The sequence below is a fragment of the Balaenoptera borealis genome, assembly GCF_965194805.1.
Source record: "Balaenoptera borealis genome assembly, chromosome: 1".
NCBI lineage: Eukaryota > Metazoa > Chordata > Mammalia > Artiodactyla > Balaenopteridae > Balaenoptera > Balaenoptera borealis.
Genome location: NC_138860.1, coordinates 175655406 through 175673100, shown reverse-complemented (window position 1 = coordinate 175673100; position 17695 = coordinate 175655406). Strand labels below are relative to the sequence as shown.

At 43.2% G+C, this 17695-nt stretch overlaps 1 protein-coding gene and 1 pseudogene across 2 annotated transcripts; one reads left to right on the top strand and one right to left on the bottom strand.

Annotated features, from left to right (window-relative positions):
- Positions 1–12: 12 nt before the first annotated feature.
- Positions 13–4387, top strand: LOC309632236 (etoposide-induced protein 2.4 homolog pseudogene; annotated as a pseudogene). The gene has a single exon. The product of its transcript is annotated as an etoposide-induced protein 2.4 homolog pseudogene (transcript).
- A 256-nt stretch (positions 4388–4643) lies between these two features.
- Positions 4644–17636, bottom strand: CNR2 (cannabinoid receptor 2). Its single transcript, XM_082399516.1, has 2 exons — positions 17040–17636; positions 4644–10487 (listed from the first exon to the last, which is right to left on the bottom strand). Exon 2 carries the CDS (start codon positions 10440–10442, stop codon positions 9360–9362), a length of 1083 nt encoding a protein of 360 aa, XP_082255642.1. The 5' UTR covers positions 10443–10487; positions 17040–17636; the 3' UTR covers positions 4644–9359.
- Between the last annotated feature and the right edge of the window lie 59 nt (positions 17637–17695).

Here is a 17695-nt window from a genome sequence, read left to right as displayed (position 1 = left end):
GAAAGGTGCAAGGAGGATGGTGGTGTGACCGATGATTGCAAACTTTAGAATTCACTGTGGGGTGAAATCGAGGGGGTGTGGAAGGCATGGTGTGTGCAGAGAACTGGGAGTGGTCCATTTTGCCGTTGGCAGCTATGGGGGACTTTTTGAGCTGTAGTATGGAAGAACAAGTCAGGAGGCAGGAATACCAGATGGAAGGGCATTGTAACAGCCCTGGCAGAAATGACGGGGCAGAAGGACGATGGGAAGAAGCACTATAAGGGGAGAGGTGGGAGGAAAGTGGGCGCTGAAAGAGGAAGAACAGGTGTGACCATTTTGCCTGTCTAATAAATATTTTTTGAACTTGCTTTGGGAATTTTGAGGCAATTCAAAGAGCTTAACATCTAGTTGGAAAAACAAGACCCATGCACAGGCTACTAAGAAGGAATATTTTTAGAGTAACAGCGTGAGAAAATTGAGAGCCTCAGGCCCAAGGAGTGCCTGTGTGAACCTTGTCTGGCAGGGAGGTCACCAAATTCCTCTACAGGTGGTAGATGCTGTGCCTGCGCAAACAGGCGGTGAGGCTGTCAGGTGTGGGAAGTCTAATGACTCACCCGTGGCACAGCTGGTACCTACATATCAGTGAGAACTGCTGCAGGTAAGAGTTGGAAGGAACTTTGGAGACCCTCGACACTATCCCCTTCTTTACTCATACCATTTTATGGAAGAGGAAACTGAGACCCAGAGAGGGGATTGGAGTTGCCCAAGATCATGCAACTAGTTTGGATCAGAGGTGGGACCAGAACCCAGGTCTCCAGATGCAGAATCTATGTCCCTCAAACGCTGCTTCTCTCTTGCACCCCAGGAGGTGCAAGAGAACCTGTCAAAGACTGTGTCGACAGAAGCAAGCACTTCCTCATTCTAGGAGTGATAAAGAAACACAGTGGCTGTTGCTGAATGAACAGCCATTTTCTTTATTTTCCGTTACTTTCTCTGCAAGATTATGTTGTAATATTGTCCACAACAGCAAGCCCAGACACCTAACACAAGCAAACAAACAAAACAACAACAACAAAAAGCATTCGTACACATCTTCTAGTGATCAGGATGAGTAATGGTCTTTGATGTTACAGAACTCATCTTGGGGGAGATAAAATAGGACACCATGACCTTCATTTCTCCTTAGCCTCATAACCAAAACGTAACTCTGCAGGGGCAGGTGAGAGGCATTGCAATAGGGTGGAAAAAACTGGAAGTTGGGAAACCTAGGTTTCTTGCATTGGACACCACCTTGTTGTGTCTCCTTGGGCAAGTCTTGTCCACTCTCTGGTCCCATTTCCTTATCTAAACAATGAGAACAGTTCTCTGTGATACCTGAGGTCCCCTTTCTCCCTTGCTCTCCCCCTCCATAAACTCTAAGCAGAAATAGAGTGTGATTGTGAAAGGAGAGAGGAAGAAAGTGTGGAAGTGCATTTAATTCAATGATTTTTAAACTCTAGTTTAAAACTCTAGTTTTATTCATTAAACAGATGTTTACTGAGTATCAATTTATGCCAGGCACTTGGGCATTTTCTTTGCTGAAATGAGATAGGACCCCACCAATGAATAAAGAAAGGCATGCCCCAAATTTAAGGAGCCACATATCCACCTTTAAAAAATCATCCCATTTCTTTGCCTTACAAAAAGATAGGTATTTGGGTTAAAATAAAATTCGATTTTCCAAAATGTAATCTAAAGCTTTTCAGAAGCAGTTCAGTGCCACAGATATTGACCAGTCCCTTTAAGACTCTATGCTGGGTCTTCACGTAACACTGGGAACTGAGAGATAAACATGGAGCTCATCTTGTGGGGGAAGACAAGCCAGTGACTCCCACTTAACACAGTCCATGATATGGGCTGTAAGAGAGGGTTGAAATTCGTCCTTGGGGGCTGTACTGGGTTGAAGCGTGTCCCCCCAAACTTCATGTCTGCTTGAATCCTGTGAATGTTACCTTCTTGGGAAGTAGAGTCTTTGGAGATGTAATCTGTTAAATTAAGATGAGGTCATACTGGATTACAGTGTGCCTTCATGCAATGATTGGTGTCCTTAAAAGAAGGCACCAAGGCGGCCCGGTGCGGCCCGGGCATGCCCAGTGTGGGCACAGCGGCCCCGGCCCTGGGAGCGCCCGGGCGGGAGCGGGTGGCCGGGCGCGGAGGGGTGCGGAGGGGCGTGGAGGAGCCGAGCGGGCCAGCGGTGGGCCAGGGGCCGGGCCGGAGCCAGAGCCGCGTGGGGGGGGGGGGCGGGGAGGAAGCTGCCGGAAACTTCTCTACCTGAAGTGAGTGCATCTGTGTAGGATTTGACCCAAGGAGAAGATGGTACATACGGTGTTGTGCAAGTTGCCTTCCCTCTGCTGTATTCCCTGCTCTTCCTGTTCTGGGTGGCAGTAGTCCAGTTGGGTCAATAAGGTGCTTCATGATCAGACATCTGGGGACACTTCTCTCTCCTTTGTGTAGTTGATAGTTTGGGCGGTGAAGAGATGGCTGACAGTGTCAAAACCTTTCTGCAGGACCTTGCCAGGGGAATCAAAGACTCCATCTGGGGAATTTGTACCATCTCAAAGCTAGATGCTCGAATTCACCAAAAGAGAGAGGAGCAGCGTCGAAGAAGGGCAAGCAGTGTCCTGGCTCAGAGGAGAGCCCAGAGTATAGAGAGGAAGCAAGAGAGTGAACCACGTACTGTTAGTAGAATTTTGCAGTGCTGCGCTTAGAATGGTGGAGTATTCTGGTTCAGTCTCCTTTTGTTTTATTGAGTGTTTATTCCCGTGCTTCAGTCAGTAACGGCCCAAATTATTTGTGATCCGTCACTACATGGGGATGTTGGGTCGTGGCTCGAGGTTTTCCTCACGTCAGTTTTCAGTGCTCTTTGGGTGCTCCGCCTGTTTGTGCTTAGCAAAGTTGTGAATGCAATTTGGTTTCAAGATATAGCTGACCTGGCCTTCGAGGTATCAGGGAGGAAGCCTTACCCATTCCCTAGTGTCAGCAAAATAATTGCTGACAAGCTCTTCAACCTTTTGCTGCAGGCTCTTTTCCTCCTCCAGGGGATGTTTGTGAGCCTCGTTCCCATCCATCTTGTTGGTCAGCTGGTTAGTCTCCTGCATATGTCTCTCCTCTACTCACTATACTGCTTCGAATATCGTTGGTTCAATAAAGGAATTGAAGGAATTAAAGGAATTGAAATGCACCAGCGATTGTCAAACATAGAACCCCTTACTACCTTGGATTTGGTCTACCCTTGGCTTTCCTCACAGCAATGCAGTCCTCCTACATTGTCAGTGGCTGCCTATTCTCTATCCTCTTTCCTTTATTCATTATCAGCGCCAATGAAGCAAAGACCCCTGGCAAAGCATACCTTTTCCAATTGCGCCTCTTCTCCTTGGTGGTTTTCTTAAGCAACAGACTCTTCCACAAGACGGTCTACCTGCAGTCTGCCCTGAGTAGTTCAGCTTCTGCAGAGAAGTTCCCCTCACCACACCCATCTCCTGCCAAACTGAAGGCTGCTGAGGGCCCCTGAGTCGCCTGCCACCTAGAGGGGATGGGTGGGATTGGAAGGATGCCACGTCAGCTCTTTTTCTCGTTCACCTCACCCACCAGGGAAAGCAGGACCCACTCTGCCAAGGGCCCTGTGCATATTACCTTCTCTCTGATGAATCGGGATTTTTTTCTCTGGTGCACGTAAGGCAGAATCGTCCTGACACCAGTATGGATTTTAAACACCGGTGAGTCTCAAAGGACCACAGGTTTTTCTGCAGCTCTTTTCTAGCATTTGCCAGCCCCCGTGCCTGGACTGATTTGAATACTTCTTCTCCCTGTGCCATCTATCCTCCCACCTCCCCTTCCTGCCTTCCACCACCCCTGGATGAATGGATTTTTGTAATTCTAGTTGTTGTATTTTGTGGACCTGTTGTTTTGGTTTTTCTGTGAAGCACATATATTGGACGTGGGAAGTAAAGGAGACTCTGCTGCTCCTGGTCACTCCCGTTATAGCCATCACTGTCTTGTTTCTTGTAACTCAGGCTAGATTTGGTCTCTTGCTCCACCGCAAAAAAAAACAAGCCTGAAGAGATGGGACAGGAGGAAAGACCTCACAGCCAGATCTGCTGGGTTTTGAGGAGTGGTTTTCTTTCTTCCCCTTGAAGGGGAAAAAGCTTTTTTCACTGGTACATTTAAAGCTCCCCCAGCTATAGGGAGGTACCAATTTTGGACAAGTGCCACTGCAACACAGAATGCTCAGAGAACCTAAACTTTTAAACTCTGGAGGTCTGAACTTTACTGTTGGCCACTGCTGGGTCTGTCTGGTATTTCAAAGGAATATTGGGTGCTGCAAATAGGAACTGAAGGGGTAAACTTATTAAACCCATTAAACCTGTGATTGGTTGGTGTTTTCCTGTCATTTTAAAGAGACTAAATATGGGGTATGGGGGGAAGGGCAGGTGTCAAAGCACTTGCACAGTTTTAAGACATCACAAACGTGAGCTTGTTTCCCACAAATGTGTAATGGTTGAAATTTACAAGTCGTCATTTCAATAAACATATTCATGGAACCCAGGACTTTATCTTGGATAATTTGGAAGATTAATTCTGAAAAATGTTCCCTGAAAAAGTTTGGGTTATGTGATTATATTGAGTTGTTTTAAAGTCTATATGTACATCTGTCCTGTGTACTCATGAAGGAAGAGAGGGCCTTCTAGACTTCAAGAATTGAACATTCTCATTAGGGAAGAGATTAGACATTTGGTTAACAGACACCTTTACTATGTACAGGACAAAATAAGGATTTAAAAATCGTTGCCAGCAGATGTGAACCAAGTTTGAATACAGAAGATTTTAAAATAGTGGGTATTTTGGAAGTAGGTGTTTCTAGCTCGTGAAAAAAAAATTGTAAAAGACAGTTTAAGATTTATTTTCAATATCCCTCTGTGACAGACATCTCTGGTCATTTGACAGTAGTATTGCAGAGAACTACTTTCAGGTTGCCGAGGGGGTGGTTGAAGAAGACCTCAGTATTTCATCAGCTTGCAACTGATCAGCGACTGCCTTACTTAAGATTAGTTGTTGTAGTTTTTAAAATGAGATTAAAATGACCACATCTTTGCTGCCTGAAATTTGTATTTGTGTCAGCTAAGCTGGCCTTAGAAGGGTGAGGGAAGTTGAGTAGAGGAAGGCAAGTGATATTATCCAGCACTGTGCCTGGCTATAGAAAATGCTTTAAGTCACTGGACGTGAGGAATCTGTAAAGTTTTATTAGTGTAACTGAGAGGCCAGGCCTGTACAAAGGCTAGATTACCAAATGTCTATTGTTGTAGGTATTCCTAATTTCATGAGATGTACACAAAAGCAGTGTAAACTTCTCTCACCTTTTCACTAGCATATGGGCAGTGAGGGCAGCGATTAGGAAATTGGGATCAAAGGGAGAGTAGGCTCTGTTTTTGCCAAGTTCAGAATGGCAGTTTAAGGCAGACTAATAGTAACTGAAAATAAGGGAGGGCACATCACTACAGATGAAAGTGAGAGCTTGAGTTTCAATCATACAGCCAGGAGGATCTAAGGAATCATGTTCACAAATCTCTCTTCAGGGACAGACATCACAGCTTGGACAGGTAGGTGTGGTTGAAAACACGACCCTTTTATCCTATCTAGAGCTGAGTTGTCCGTTATAGTAACTCTACAACGTAAATGCTTTCTAGACCTGAGTATGTTAAGTCTGTTGGAAACTTTTAAATGGACAAATTCATGCACTGCCTTGTTCATTGCTCTGCACTTGGTAAGGGGCCAAGAGAAAATTTAAGAGAAATTATGACAAACTGGAATAAACCCAGAAGAGGGCAACTAATGGTTAGGGGTTCGTGACCACCTTAAAGGATAACTTCTGTGGGAGTAAAAGGGCAACTATGAAAAAAAAAAAAAGAAGACACCAAGAGAAAAGACCTAAATGTAAGATGGGAAACCATAAAGCTCCTAGAAGAAAACATAGGCAGAACACTCTCTGACATAAATCGTAGCAATATTTTTTGGAATTTGTCTCCTAAGGCAAAGGAAATAAAAGCAAAAATAAATGGGGTCTAATTAAACTTAAAACCTTTTGCACAGCAAAGGAAACCATCAACAAAATGAAAAGAAAACCTACTGAATGGGAGAAAATATTTACAAATGATATGACTGATAAGGGGTTAATATCCAAAATAGATAAACGGCTCATACAACTCAATATAAAAAAAGGAAAACAACCTGATTAAAAATGGTCAGAAGACCTGAATAGACATTTTTCCAAAGAAGACATACACATGGCCATCAGGCACATGAAAAGATGCTCAACATTGCTAATTATTAGAGAAATGCAAATCAAAACCACAATGAGATATCGCCTCACACCAGTCAGGATGACCATCATCAAAAAGAACACAAACAACAGATGTTGGCAAGGATGTGGAGAAAAAGGAACCCTTGTACACTGATGGTGGGAATGTAAATTGGTGCAACCACTATGGAAAACAGTATGGAGGTTCCTCAGAAAACTAAAAATAGAGCTACCATATGATACAGCAATTCCACTCCTGGGCATATATCTGAAGAAAATGAAAACATTAATTCGAAAAGATACATGAATCCCAATGTTCATAGCAGCATTACTCATAACAGCCAAGATACGGAAGCAATGTAAGCGCCCATCAAGGGATGAATGGATAAAGAGGATGTGAGAGAGAGATATATATATATGAAATGGAATACTACTCAGTCATTAAAAAAGAATAAATTCCTGCCATGTACAACAATATGGATGGACCTGGAGGGTATTATGCTAAGTGAAATGAGTCAGACAGAGAAACACAAATAGTGTATGTTATCATTTATATGTGGAATCTAAAAAAATAAAAGAAAAGAATGAACATAACAAAACAAAAACAGACTCACAGATATAGAGAACAAACTAGTGGTTACCGGTGGGGAGGGAGAAGGGGGGAGGGGCAAGATAGGGGTGGGTGTTAAGAGGTACAAACTACTATGCATAAAATAAATAAGCTACAAGGATATATTGTACAGCACAGGGAATATAGCCAATATTTATAATAAGTAAATGGAGTATAATCTATAAAAATGTTGAATCACTATGTTTTATACCTGAAACTAATATAACATTGTAAATCAGCTATACCTCAATTAAAAAAAAAAAAAGACACCTGGAGATAAAGGGTGGGGAAAGGCCATGTGAAGACGGAGGCAGAGATAGGAGTTTTGTTGCCACAAGCCAAGGAACACCAGGAGCTGCCAGAAGTTGGAAAAAGCAAGGAAGGATCCTCCCCTTGCAACTTTGGAGAGAGCATGGCCTTGCTGACACCTTGATTTTCTAGAGTCCAGACCTGTGAAAGAATAAATTTCTGCTGTTATAAGCCACTCAGTTTGTGGAAAATTGTTGCAGGAAGTTTAATACAGGGCATAAAATGAAGTATGTTGAGAAATAATGATGAGTTATTATCATAAGTTTGCAGCAACCTGATGTTACAAAAGTCTAATATTATTATTGGACCTATTAAGTCATATTATCACTTATACTTTATACATATTTATCACTGTTAGACTTATTATTATTGAAGTCATTATTATTTATAGACTAATTTATTATTACTATCCTAATCGAGCAGAATTTGACTGAACTAGGCCAAGAGGTTAGTGGTAAAGAGGCTTAGGAGTCAAACAGAACGGGGTTGAAAACCCCAGCTTTGGGTACATGTTAGCAGTGTGACCTCAGGCAAGTGATTTTGCCTCTCAGAGATGTCCTCATCTGTAAAATGAGGATACCAAACCCTCTTCATCAGGTTACTGTGAAGGCTAAGTGAGATCCCTCATTTAAAACCACATAGCCCAGAGCCTGGCACATAGTAAAACCTCAGTAAAAGCCAGTTGACTCTTATGACCAGAGCACATAGTAGTTCTACCTTACCTAATGTTACCTCAGTTAATCTCTATCCCACCACCCTGACGATTTCCTTCATTGTACCACCAGTAATCATCTTCTTCCTTTCTTTATTGGCTCTCTTCCCACCAGAATGTAGAATGTGAGCCCCATTAGACAGGGGCAGAGTCTCATTTATGGTTGGACATCCAGGACCTAGCACAGAGCCTGGCACATATTTGTGAGATGGGTGGATGAATGAATGAATAGTGAACACCTTGTCTTGTAAGTATTAAATGAAGACACATTTAATCAATATCTTTCCTCTTATTCCATCTGTAGTTCCAAATAATTGCATTAGGATTCCTCTGCAGTCCTCCTCACCATCAACAGTTTCTCTTGCCTACTGCTTTAAGCCCCTTTGGTAGGAACCTAGCCTCCCTGATATGTAAGATATGGGTGTCCTGGGATCTTCAAAAGTATGGGGCTGAATCCTTGCTGGAGATGATGGACTGTGGGATGTCAGCACCATACCTGGCACATAGTAAGGGAATTTCCCCCTCCTCCCACTTGCTCTGTTTATTATTCATTATAGGGCATGGGGGTGGAGGAGACAAAGGGGCTGAATTGAGGGATGACCGGGAACAATTCGGGGATTTATAAAATCTCTGTGAGTATCTTCCTTTTTTTTTGGAGTTGGGTTAGACTGGGACACTGCCTGCTTCCAGTGGTACCATCAAATAGGTCTTCACAAAACCAATCTGCATCTCAAGCGATCCGAGTCTCCTCTGTATTCCCCACATACCTAGGAGGACACAATGGTTGTGAGTGGGGATTATCAGGGTGTCAGAGAGGGCCGGTGCCATAATAATAAGATGCCCTGAACTGGAGGCTTGTCAGTTATCTCTGCAACAGGTGTATCAACATCCTTGGTCCTCATTGCGTTGCAGTTCTTGGTCCTCTGTGGGAAAGGGTGACCTGCAGGTAGGGCCTTTCATAGCTCTAGAACCAAGGTGGACCCAACAATTAAACAGGAAGAAGGGCTAGCCAGCCATCCTGAGATCCCAGGAGAGTGATCCATTCTTCCCAGATTTCCTCCAGGTCCTTTACTGCTGAGCCTGAAGGCTCTGCTTGGCTCCCGTGGTCTCTAGAGAATGCAGGCACTAAGCCGTCTTGTTGGGAAGGTTGTCCTGACCTGCAATGAGCCTGTCCCAGGCCTCCTGCCTCCTGCCCACCTTGCCGCCCCTCACAGGGCCTGGCTACCCAACAGACTGTGTGCAGACAGGCGTGGCCAGGTTACCCTCCAGGGGTCAGTGCCAGCACTCAGTGAAAAGGGGTAAGTGTCCAGGCCTCTGGGGCTGGTTCAAGTAAGGTGAGAGGATCAAAGACACTCTCCTCCAGGGATTGAAATGACTTCTGACTTGGCTTATTTAAAATTGTGAAAGTGGCCTCATTAGTGATCAGAGCAGTACAGCTCTCTGGAATCTGGCCCCAGGGTGATTTTCACATCAGCCTCTGTCTCAGTGACTGAGGACCTCGGGACCTCTTCTTTTCCTTCAGGCCCGAGGCCCCTCAGGCACTTCTTCCAGTGGGCCAGGCGGTGGTGCGCGGAGGAGCGGATCTCCCCACTCCGCAGGGCGTAGATGATGGGGTTGACCATGGAGTTGACAAGGCAGAGCAAGGAGCAGAAGGCGAAGACCTTCTTGACCTGTTTGCTTGGAGTGGTGGCCAGGCTGTAGACCATGAGGGTCAGTACCGGGACCCAGCACGTGAAGAGCACAGCCAGCAGCACCCCCAAGGTCTTGGCCAACCGCACATCCAGCCTCATCCGGGCCATTCCGAGCACTTGCCTGTCCCGGTGCTCAGCCAAGCTGGCTACATGCTGATGGGCCTTCCAGAGGACATGCGCATAGGTATAGATGATGCCAGAGAAGAGGACAGCAATGAACAGGAGCCAGCCCAGCAGATAGTCATTGGGGATCAGGGGGAAAAGCTCAGAGCAGGGCTTGGGACAGCAAGTCCATCCCATGAGAGGCAGAGAGGAAACCAATGCTGAGAGGACCCACATGATGCCCAGGGTCACCAGTGCCCTCCCACGGGTGAGTAGGGCTTTGTATGTAGGTGGGTAGCGCAGACAGAGGTAGCGGTCAATGGCCGTCAGCAGCAGGCTGCCTACAGAGGCCGTGAAGGTCATAGTCACGCTGCCAATCTTCAGCAGGAAGACAGCTTTGGAATCAACGCCATGGAAGACGTGGAAATTTACAAAGTTGAAGGCAAAGACCACACTGGCCAGAAAGTCAGCCCCAGCCAAGCTGCCAATGAACAGGTACGAGGGCTTCCTGCGGAGACGGTGTGAGGACAGGATCAGATAGAGCACCACCAGATTCTCCAGGGCGCTTAGTAGGCCCAGAGGGGTGCACAGCACCGCGATAGCTATCTTTTGGGAACTGCTCAGGATCATGTAATCCTTCATGGGGTTGAAATCCAAGCCATCAATGGAGCCATTGGCTGCCTGTATCTTCCAGCATATCTCCATGGGTTGGGTCCCTCGGCTTCTGCCGGGCTTACCAAGAAGCCTTTGCTGTAGTACAATGAGAAGAAGAAATGAGTTCTTTTTCAATCAGCGCAGTAATGACCTCATACCATCACTGACTCTAACCAAACACTTTACCTGTGCGATGGATCATATGTTGAAACAGCGATTTATATTGGTTTCTCTCTATTTTACCCTTTCTTCATCCTAGTGGGGTGCTAGGTCTGTACTGGTTGCCTTAGGAGAGGCATGTGGGAATTCAAGAAGCAGAAGTGACCTGCAAACCATATGATCTCACTTACATGTGGAACTGAAAAAAAAAAATCTAATTCATAGATACAGAGAAGAGATTGTTGACTGCCAGATGCAGGGGTTGGGGTCGGGGGGTGAAATGGGTAAAGGTAGTCAAAGGTACAAGCTTCCAATTATAAAACAAATAAGTCTTGGGAATGCACGTACAACATGGTGACTATAGTTACTAATATTGTATTTGAAAGTTGCTAAGAGAATAGATCTTACAAGTTCTCATCATAAGAAAATAAATTTGCAGCTATGTGTGGTAACGAATGTTAATGACTTATTGTGGTGATCATTTCACAGTATATACAAATATCAAATCATTATGTTGTATACCTGAAACTAATATAATGTTACATGTCAATTATACCTCAATAAAATAAAATAAGAAATAAAATAAAAGTGACCTGCCTTTTTTGGTCTTTTTAAAAAAACCAGAAAACTACACCTAAGACTTCCCTTTGAAAGTAAGGAAATCTCCAAGGGTCAGAAACCGAGAGGAAATCAAAACCAAGAAAAAATGGAATCCAGAGTGATATGGTGGAGGGTTTTTTGCATTGATGTTTTATTTTGTTTTGTTTGCCAGTTTTGGTAAGTAAGATGCTGAAGTTTTAACAACTATTTAGGGATGGGAGACAAGACTTGGGTTTCACACCAGTAGATTTGCCAGATAAACTATAGGAGTCCAGATAAATTTGAATGTCAGATAATGAATCATTCTTAGTATAAGAATGTCTTAAATATTGAGAAAAACAAACAGGGCACCCAAATATTGTATGGGACATTATTAGAAAGCAAACTCTGAGTTTCTCTAGAGGGATATACTCTCATATCCAGGTCACACAAGATTTCCACATATAAAGGCCCATGGAATTTGAGCTCACGATGCAAAATTACAAAATGCACAAGGAAACATGAACAAGAGTTAGCAGAAATGTCAGACCATTAGAAGAAGGAAATTCTTCACAGAGGGAAGAACGGAAAGGCAAGCAGGAATTGTGAACAAATAAATTGACAAATGTATGATTAAATTAAAAAATATGTATAAAGCAACAATAATAATAATAATGATGCCTGAGACTGATTTGGAGGGTATAAAAACAAAGTGGAAGTAAAATTGTGAATGACAGTAACACAAGCCAAGAGAGATGAATAGAGTTGAAGCTTTATTTAGGAAGTGAGTAAAGGTATTGATCTAATTTAGGATTTTAAAAATCAGGCATTATCTCTTACTTGGTTTACTACAATAGCTTCCTAACTGACTCCCTGCTTTTAACCAGGCCTGTCTAATTTCAATACAACAGCCAAGGTGATCCTTTTAAAATATGTCAGATCCTTTTCAAATATGTCACTCCTCTGTCCCAAACCCCACACAGCACCCATTCCATTCAGTGTAAAAGCTAAAGTACTAACAGTGGCCTAGAAGGCTGTGTGTGTTCTGGCCCCATTGACTCTCTGACCTTCCTACTAACCATGCTTCCCTTGGTCAACTAGCTTTAGCCACACTGGCTTACTAATGGGTACTCCCCACCGCCCCACCACAGGGCCTTTGCATTAGTTGTTCCCTCTTCCAGAACACTCTTTTCTATGCATGGGTCAATCACACCTTCTTCAAGTTGTGGCTCAAATTTTGCCTTTTCAAAGACATCTACCCTATCATCCTATTTAAAACTGTAGCTCACCCCACCCTCCCGCTCTTCTGGTCCCACTTACTCTGCTCTATATTTTATTTTTTCCATATCACTAATCACCTTCTAACATATAATTTACCCTACATAATCTTTATTGTTTATTATCTGTTCCACTAGAATTTAAGTTCCATAAGGTCAAGGAACTGACTATTTTGTTCACTGATATAAGGGTTTAGAATAGTTTTTGGTACATAGTAGATACTCAATAAATATTTGTGGAATTGAAGTGAAACTGAATAGTCAGTGATTTTTAGCATTCCTCTCTCAGAAGTTAATAAATTAAGCAGACAATATACTAATTAATATGATATATAAGATTTGAACATGCAATTAACAAGTTTGATCTAATAGTCATATATGGAACTCAGCACCCAATAATTAGAGAATACCCATTGTTTTCAAGCAAATGTGGACATTTACCAAAACTGGTCTTGTCTTAGGTGAAAAGTAAATTGCAACAAACTTTAAATAATCTGTAACATACAAGCCATGTTCTCTGACCACAGTGCAATTTATTTAGAAATCAAGAACTTAAAAAATATAACTAACAAACTTCACAGGTTTGAAGCACCTGAATAATTCCTGAGCCAAAAAATCATAAAGGAAATTAGAAAATTCTTAGAATTATAACATATTAAAATGAGTGGGATGCATCTGAGTAGTACTGAAAGGGAAATTTATAGACCTACATGCTCATATTAGAAAAGAAAAAAGACTCATGAGCTAAACATCTAACTCATGAAATTAGAAAAAGAGCAACAGCAAAAATACAAAGAAGGCAGAAGGCAGAAATAATAAGAGCAGAAATTGATGACATGGTAAAACAACAGAGAATAAGAAGCCCTGACAGAGATCGAAACTAGTTCTTTGAAAAGATCATAAAACAGACAAACCTCAGGCAAGATTACTTAAGATGAAGGAGAGAACCTACAAATAAGAAAAATATCAGGCATGAAAGAGAAATGGTTAATAATCCTTTAAAAAGATGTTTAACCTCAATAGCATCCACAGAAAGGCAAGTTTCACTCCCATCAGATCAGCAAAAAGATGAATCTGACAATATCGAGTACTGGAGAGAATGTGGAGTGCGAATGGTCAGCACTGTGACGGGGGTGTAAGTTGGGGCAAACACTGTGGAGAGCAGTTTGGCAAAATCTAGTGAAGTTGAAGACAAGCCACTGCCCTGAGAGGCACCAATTCCACTCCTGAAAATGTGCCCAAGGAGACATGTACAATCAGCATTTTTGAAATAGCAAAAGAAAACCACCATCACCACCACCAACAAAAGTCCATCAATTGCAAAATGCATAGATAAATTATAGTACATCCATACACAGAAATAAATGAAACAGTAAAAAATGAACTAGAGCTATATGTGTCAACAAGGATAAATGTTAACATCACACCATTGAGCCAAAAGTCCAATCCCTTAGGAGAATGTAGAGGATTTATAGAGTAGATAAAGAGAAGAGAGCTTGCGGACAGTGGCAGAGGAACTAGAGAAGCAGGAGGGAGTGCAGGTTTTTTCCCCGACTAGACTAGAGAACAATGTCTTGCCTGAGGCAAAGGGAAAAAATGTGTTCCTCTATGTAGACATTTCCCTGTATTCTTTACTGGCTTTTTTTTCCCCCTCAAAACATTAAACATTAAAACACTAAAAAGTAGTTATTATTGAAAAATGGAAAAGTAGGTCATTAAAACTCACAGCAGTATTTTTTAAGGTTTAAATATTTTATTGACACTCGAAACAGAATTTATTATAATTTTTTGGCATCCATTTAAATTTTGTGCCCATGGTGAGGGCCTCACTCTCCTCCACCCTACTTCTGGTCTTGCTAGAGGTTATCAGGGAGTGGGAATTGGGACAAGAGAGGTCTGTGGTTCCCGAGCAGTGGTCTCCTGGTGTGTCTGGGTGAGAAGACCTTCACGGCATTTTCAAGTCTCCCCTCGCAGTAACTTCCAGGGTGGTTATGCTTAAGCTCATTTTAGAGTGGAAGAAGGTTTAGGAATGATAAGCTCTCTGGGCTCCCTGTACTCAATTTCCTTATCTATAAAATGGGGATAATGACGGTAACCCACCATTATAGATAGTTCACGTTATAAGGATTAAGTGAATTAATACACAAAATATATTTAGAAGAGAGCTCGACACTTCACTGAACTGTTCTTAATTTGGAAGCCGCTCAGGATGACCTAGTTATTTAAGAGTTGAGAACTGGGGTTCAACTCCAGTTCTGTCTATACCTGCACCATAAATGTGGTTAGTCTGAATGGAGATATGCCTTGAGTGTAAAATACACACCAGATTTCAAAGACAGTATGGAAAAAAGAAGGTAACATAGCTCATTAGTAATGTTTTTATATTAATTACCAGTCGAAATGATATATTGGGCTAAATAAAAACATTTATTTCTTCCGTTTCTTTTTATTTATTTATTTATTTATTTTAACATCTTTATTGGGGTATAATTGCTTTAAAATGGTGTGTTAGTTTCTACTTTATAACAAAGTGAATCAGCTATACATATACATATATCCCCATATCTCCTCCCTCTTGCGTCTCCCTCCAACCCTCCCTATCCCACTATTTATTTATTTTTTATTGTGGCTACTGGAACATTTTAAATGACAAGGGGCTCATGGGACAGCGCTAGCCCACCCCAATGTGCTGTACTGTCTGGTGACAGCAAGGTCAGAAGTATTCCTTTGCCGCTGTTGTAGGCAGCCCCAGTTGGGCTCAACTGGTTGCCTCACCATTCCTCAGACAGTTCTGCTTTCTTGCACCTTTGCCCCAGGGGTTCCTCTCCCTGGCTCATCTTTTTTCTGGACTCGTCTTTCGCCCAGTGAAAGCTTCCACAACCCCGCAGTCACACACCAAGTTCCTAGACTTACTCTGTATATATTATAACCAGTTCTGATTAGTCTTTTCTCCAACCAGGTTGATAATTGCACCAACCAACATTTGTATGCAATTTAACTTCTACACAATATTTTTTCTCAGCCACAATCTAAAGTAATCCACACAATCTCTGATATAAGAATTGTGGTTATTGTTATTTCATAGATAATGGAGGCTCAGAGACGTTAAACTACTTGGAGGAGGGCACACAGCTTGTCAAGGTCAGGGACTGAGCCTTCATTATTTCTGGGTCTTCTGTGCCTTGCACAATGCCTGCTACCTAGTCGGTGCTAAAAAACTGCTTAATGGGGAATTCCAGTGGTTAGGACTCTGCATTTTCACTACTGAGGGCCCAGGTTCGATCCCTAGTTGGGGAGCTAAGATCCCACAAGCCGCAGCAGGGGGCCAAAACAAACAAACAAACAAACAAAAACTGCTTAATGAATGAAACCCATTTGGATGGAAAGGGGCTGTTGCCAAAGTGTAGATCCCAAGTAAGAGTGTGAGGGGGAGGGGAGCACATAGGGTAGGTTCAAATCCTAGCCTGGTGACCTTGTTCAAGATACCTAATGCCTCTGTTTTCCCATTTCTCATCTGTAAAATGGGTTTTTGTGAGGATTTCAGTAAATTAATATAACATATGGAAGTGCTTATTACTGTTATTATTATTAGGAGCATCTTCAAATGGGATAATTCAACCTGCTTGGTGAGGTTGTTGAGAATAATGTGCCTGGAGCATTATAAGAGCTTAATAAGTGGCAGCTCTTATAATCCAGTGTTTTTTAAATTTTAAGAGAGCAGAATGCTTTTTACCGTCAATGGAGCACCTATTCATAAATCAGGTAAAAATCTGAATTCATGTCACCTATGTCCTCTCTTCCAGGCAGCCCAGATTCCTCTGTGGCGCCCTCAGGCTCCAAGGAACAGATTGAAAACTTCTCATCTAATCCACCTCTGTTATTTTACCATCAAGGAAACAGTCTAAGGGTGGGGATGTAATTTTCTAAGATCACCCAACAAATCAGCAGCAGAGCTGGAACTAGATTTCACATCCCCCAAACCACAATCAAAACCCTCGTGCTGGGCTTCCCTGGTGGCACAGTGGTTGAGAATCTGCCTGCCAATGCAGGGGACACGGGTTCGAGCCCTGGTCTGGGAAGATCCCACATGCCGCGGAGCAACTAGGCCCGTGAGCCACAGCTACTGAGCCTGCGCATCTGCAGCCTGTGCTCCTCAACAAGAGAGGCCACGATAATGAGAGGCCCGCGCACCACGATGAAGAGTGGCCCCCGCTTGCCGCAACTAGAGAAAGCCCTCGCATAGAAACGAAGACCCAACACAGCCATAAATAAATAAATAAATAAATAAATAAATTTAAATTATTAAAAAAAAAAAAAAACAACCCTCGTGTTGTAAGCATAGAAGTGACCCTTCTTTGAAAAGCTGAAGAGAGGTGTTTCCCTGAGATGGATGCCCTTTGCTGAATGTTGCCAAGGCCACCCCAGAGTGAGAGTGAGACAGGAAATGGTGCCAGCCGAGTTCTCAACCCTGGACGTGAATAAGAGACAGTGTAAGCCTTTCTCAGCTCCCATATCCACCCTCCCACTTCTGGAAGCTTCCTCCCTGCACCCCTGCAGCCCCAGTCCCATCCCCCTCCAACTCTTGTCATATTTCCCTTAGAAAACAGCCCCCCATCATCAGAGAATGGCTTACCCCACGCCGAGTCCAGCCTAGAAGAGGGGCGTCGGGGTGGTGGTGGCTGGTATTTGCGCCTCACCCAGGCCTGACGTGGCCACCAACCTATGGCTGTTGTCCAAATTAAGTAAGGCCAGGAAATGCAGGCATTTGGGTGGAGGTCCTAACAAGAAAACATCCGACAACAGGATGCACAGAGCAAGAGGAAACCCAGCTCCCTGTCTGCCTTCCCTCTGAGCAGATAGAAATCCCTTTTGGAGTCAGAGCTTCTGGCTTCTAGATGAGCCTTCCTCCCGGGCAAGGACTGGTCTGAATGCCCGGCGCAGAGAGAGACTCGGTGCTTGCTGTGCTGCACAACTGTTCCAGTTCCACCTCTGCGTGGCTTGTCATGTGACTTTGGGCAAGTCCCTTCAGCTTTCTGAGCCCCTCTTCTCATTGTGAAATGACAATGACCAGACCTGTCCGATTCTCCTTGGGAAAACCAAATTGGCTGGCCATCTCCCCCATGGCTCTTTAACCAGGTCCATGGGGAGACTGTGACGGGGTACCAATCCTTTCAAAGTGTAGGTAAGACTTCATGTCTGTGTGTTTGTTAGGGGGAAAGGGTTCATTTTTTTTTTTTTTTTTTTTAATTAATTTATTTATTTTTGTCTGTGTTGGGTCTTCGTTTCTGT

Bases quoted from the DNA above. Each gene is read 5' to 3' on its own strand.
- CNR2 (XM_082399516.1), bottom strand. From the start codon at position 10,442: ATGGAGATATGCTGGAAGATACAGGCAGCCAATGGCTCCATTGATGGC.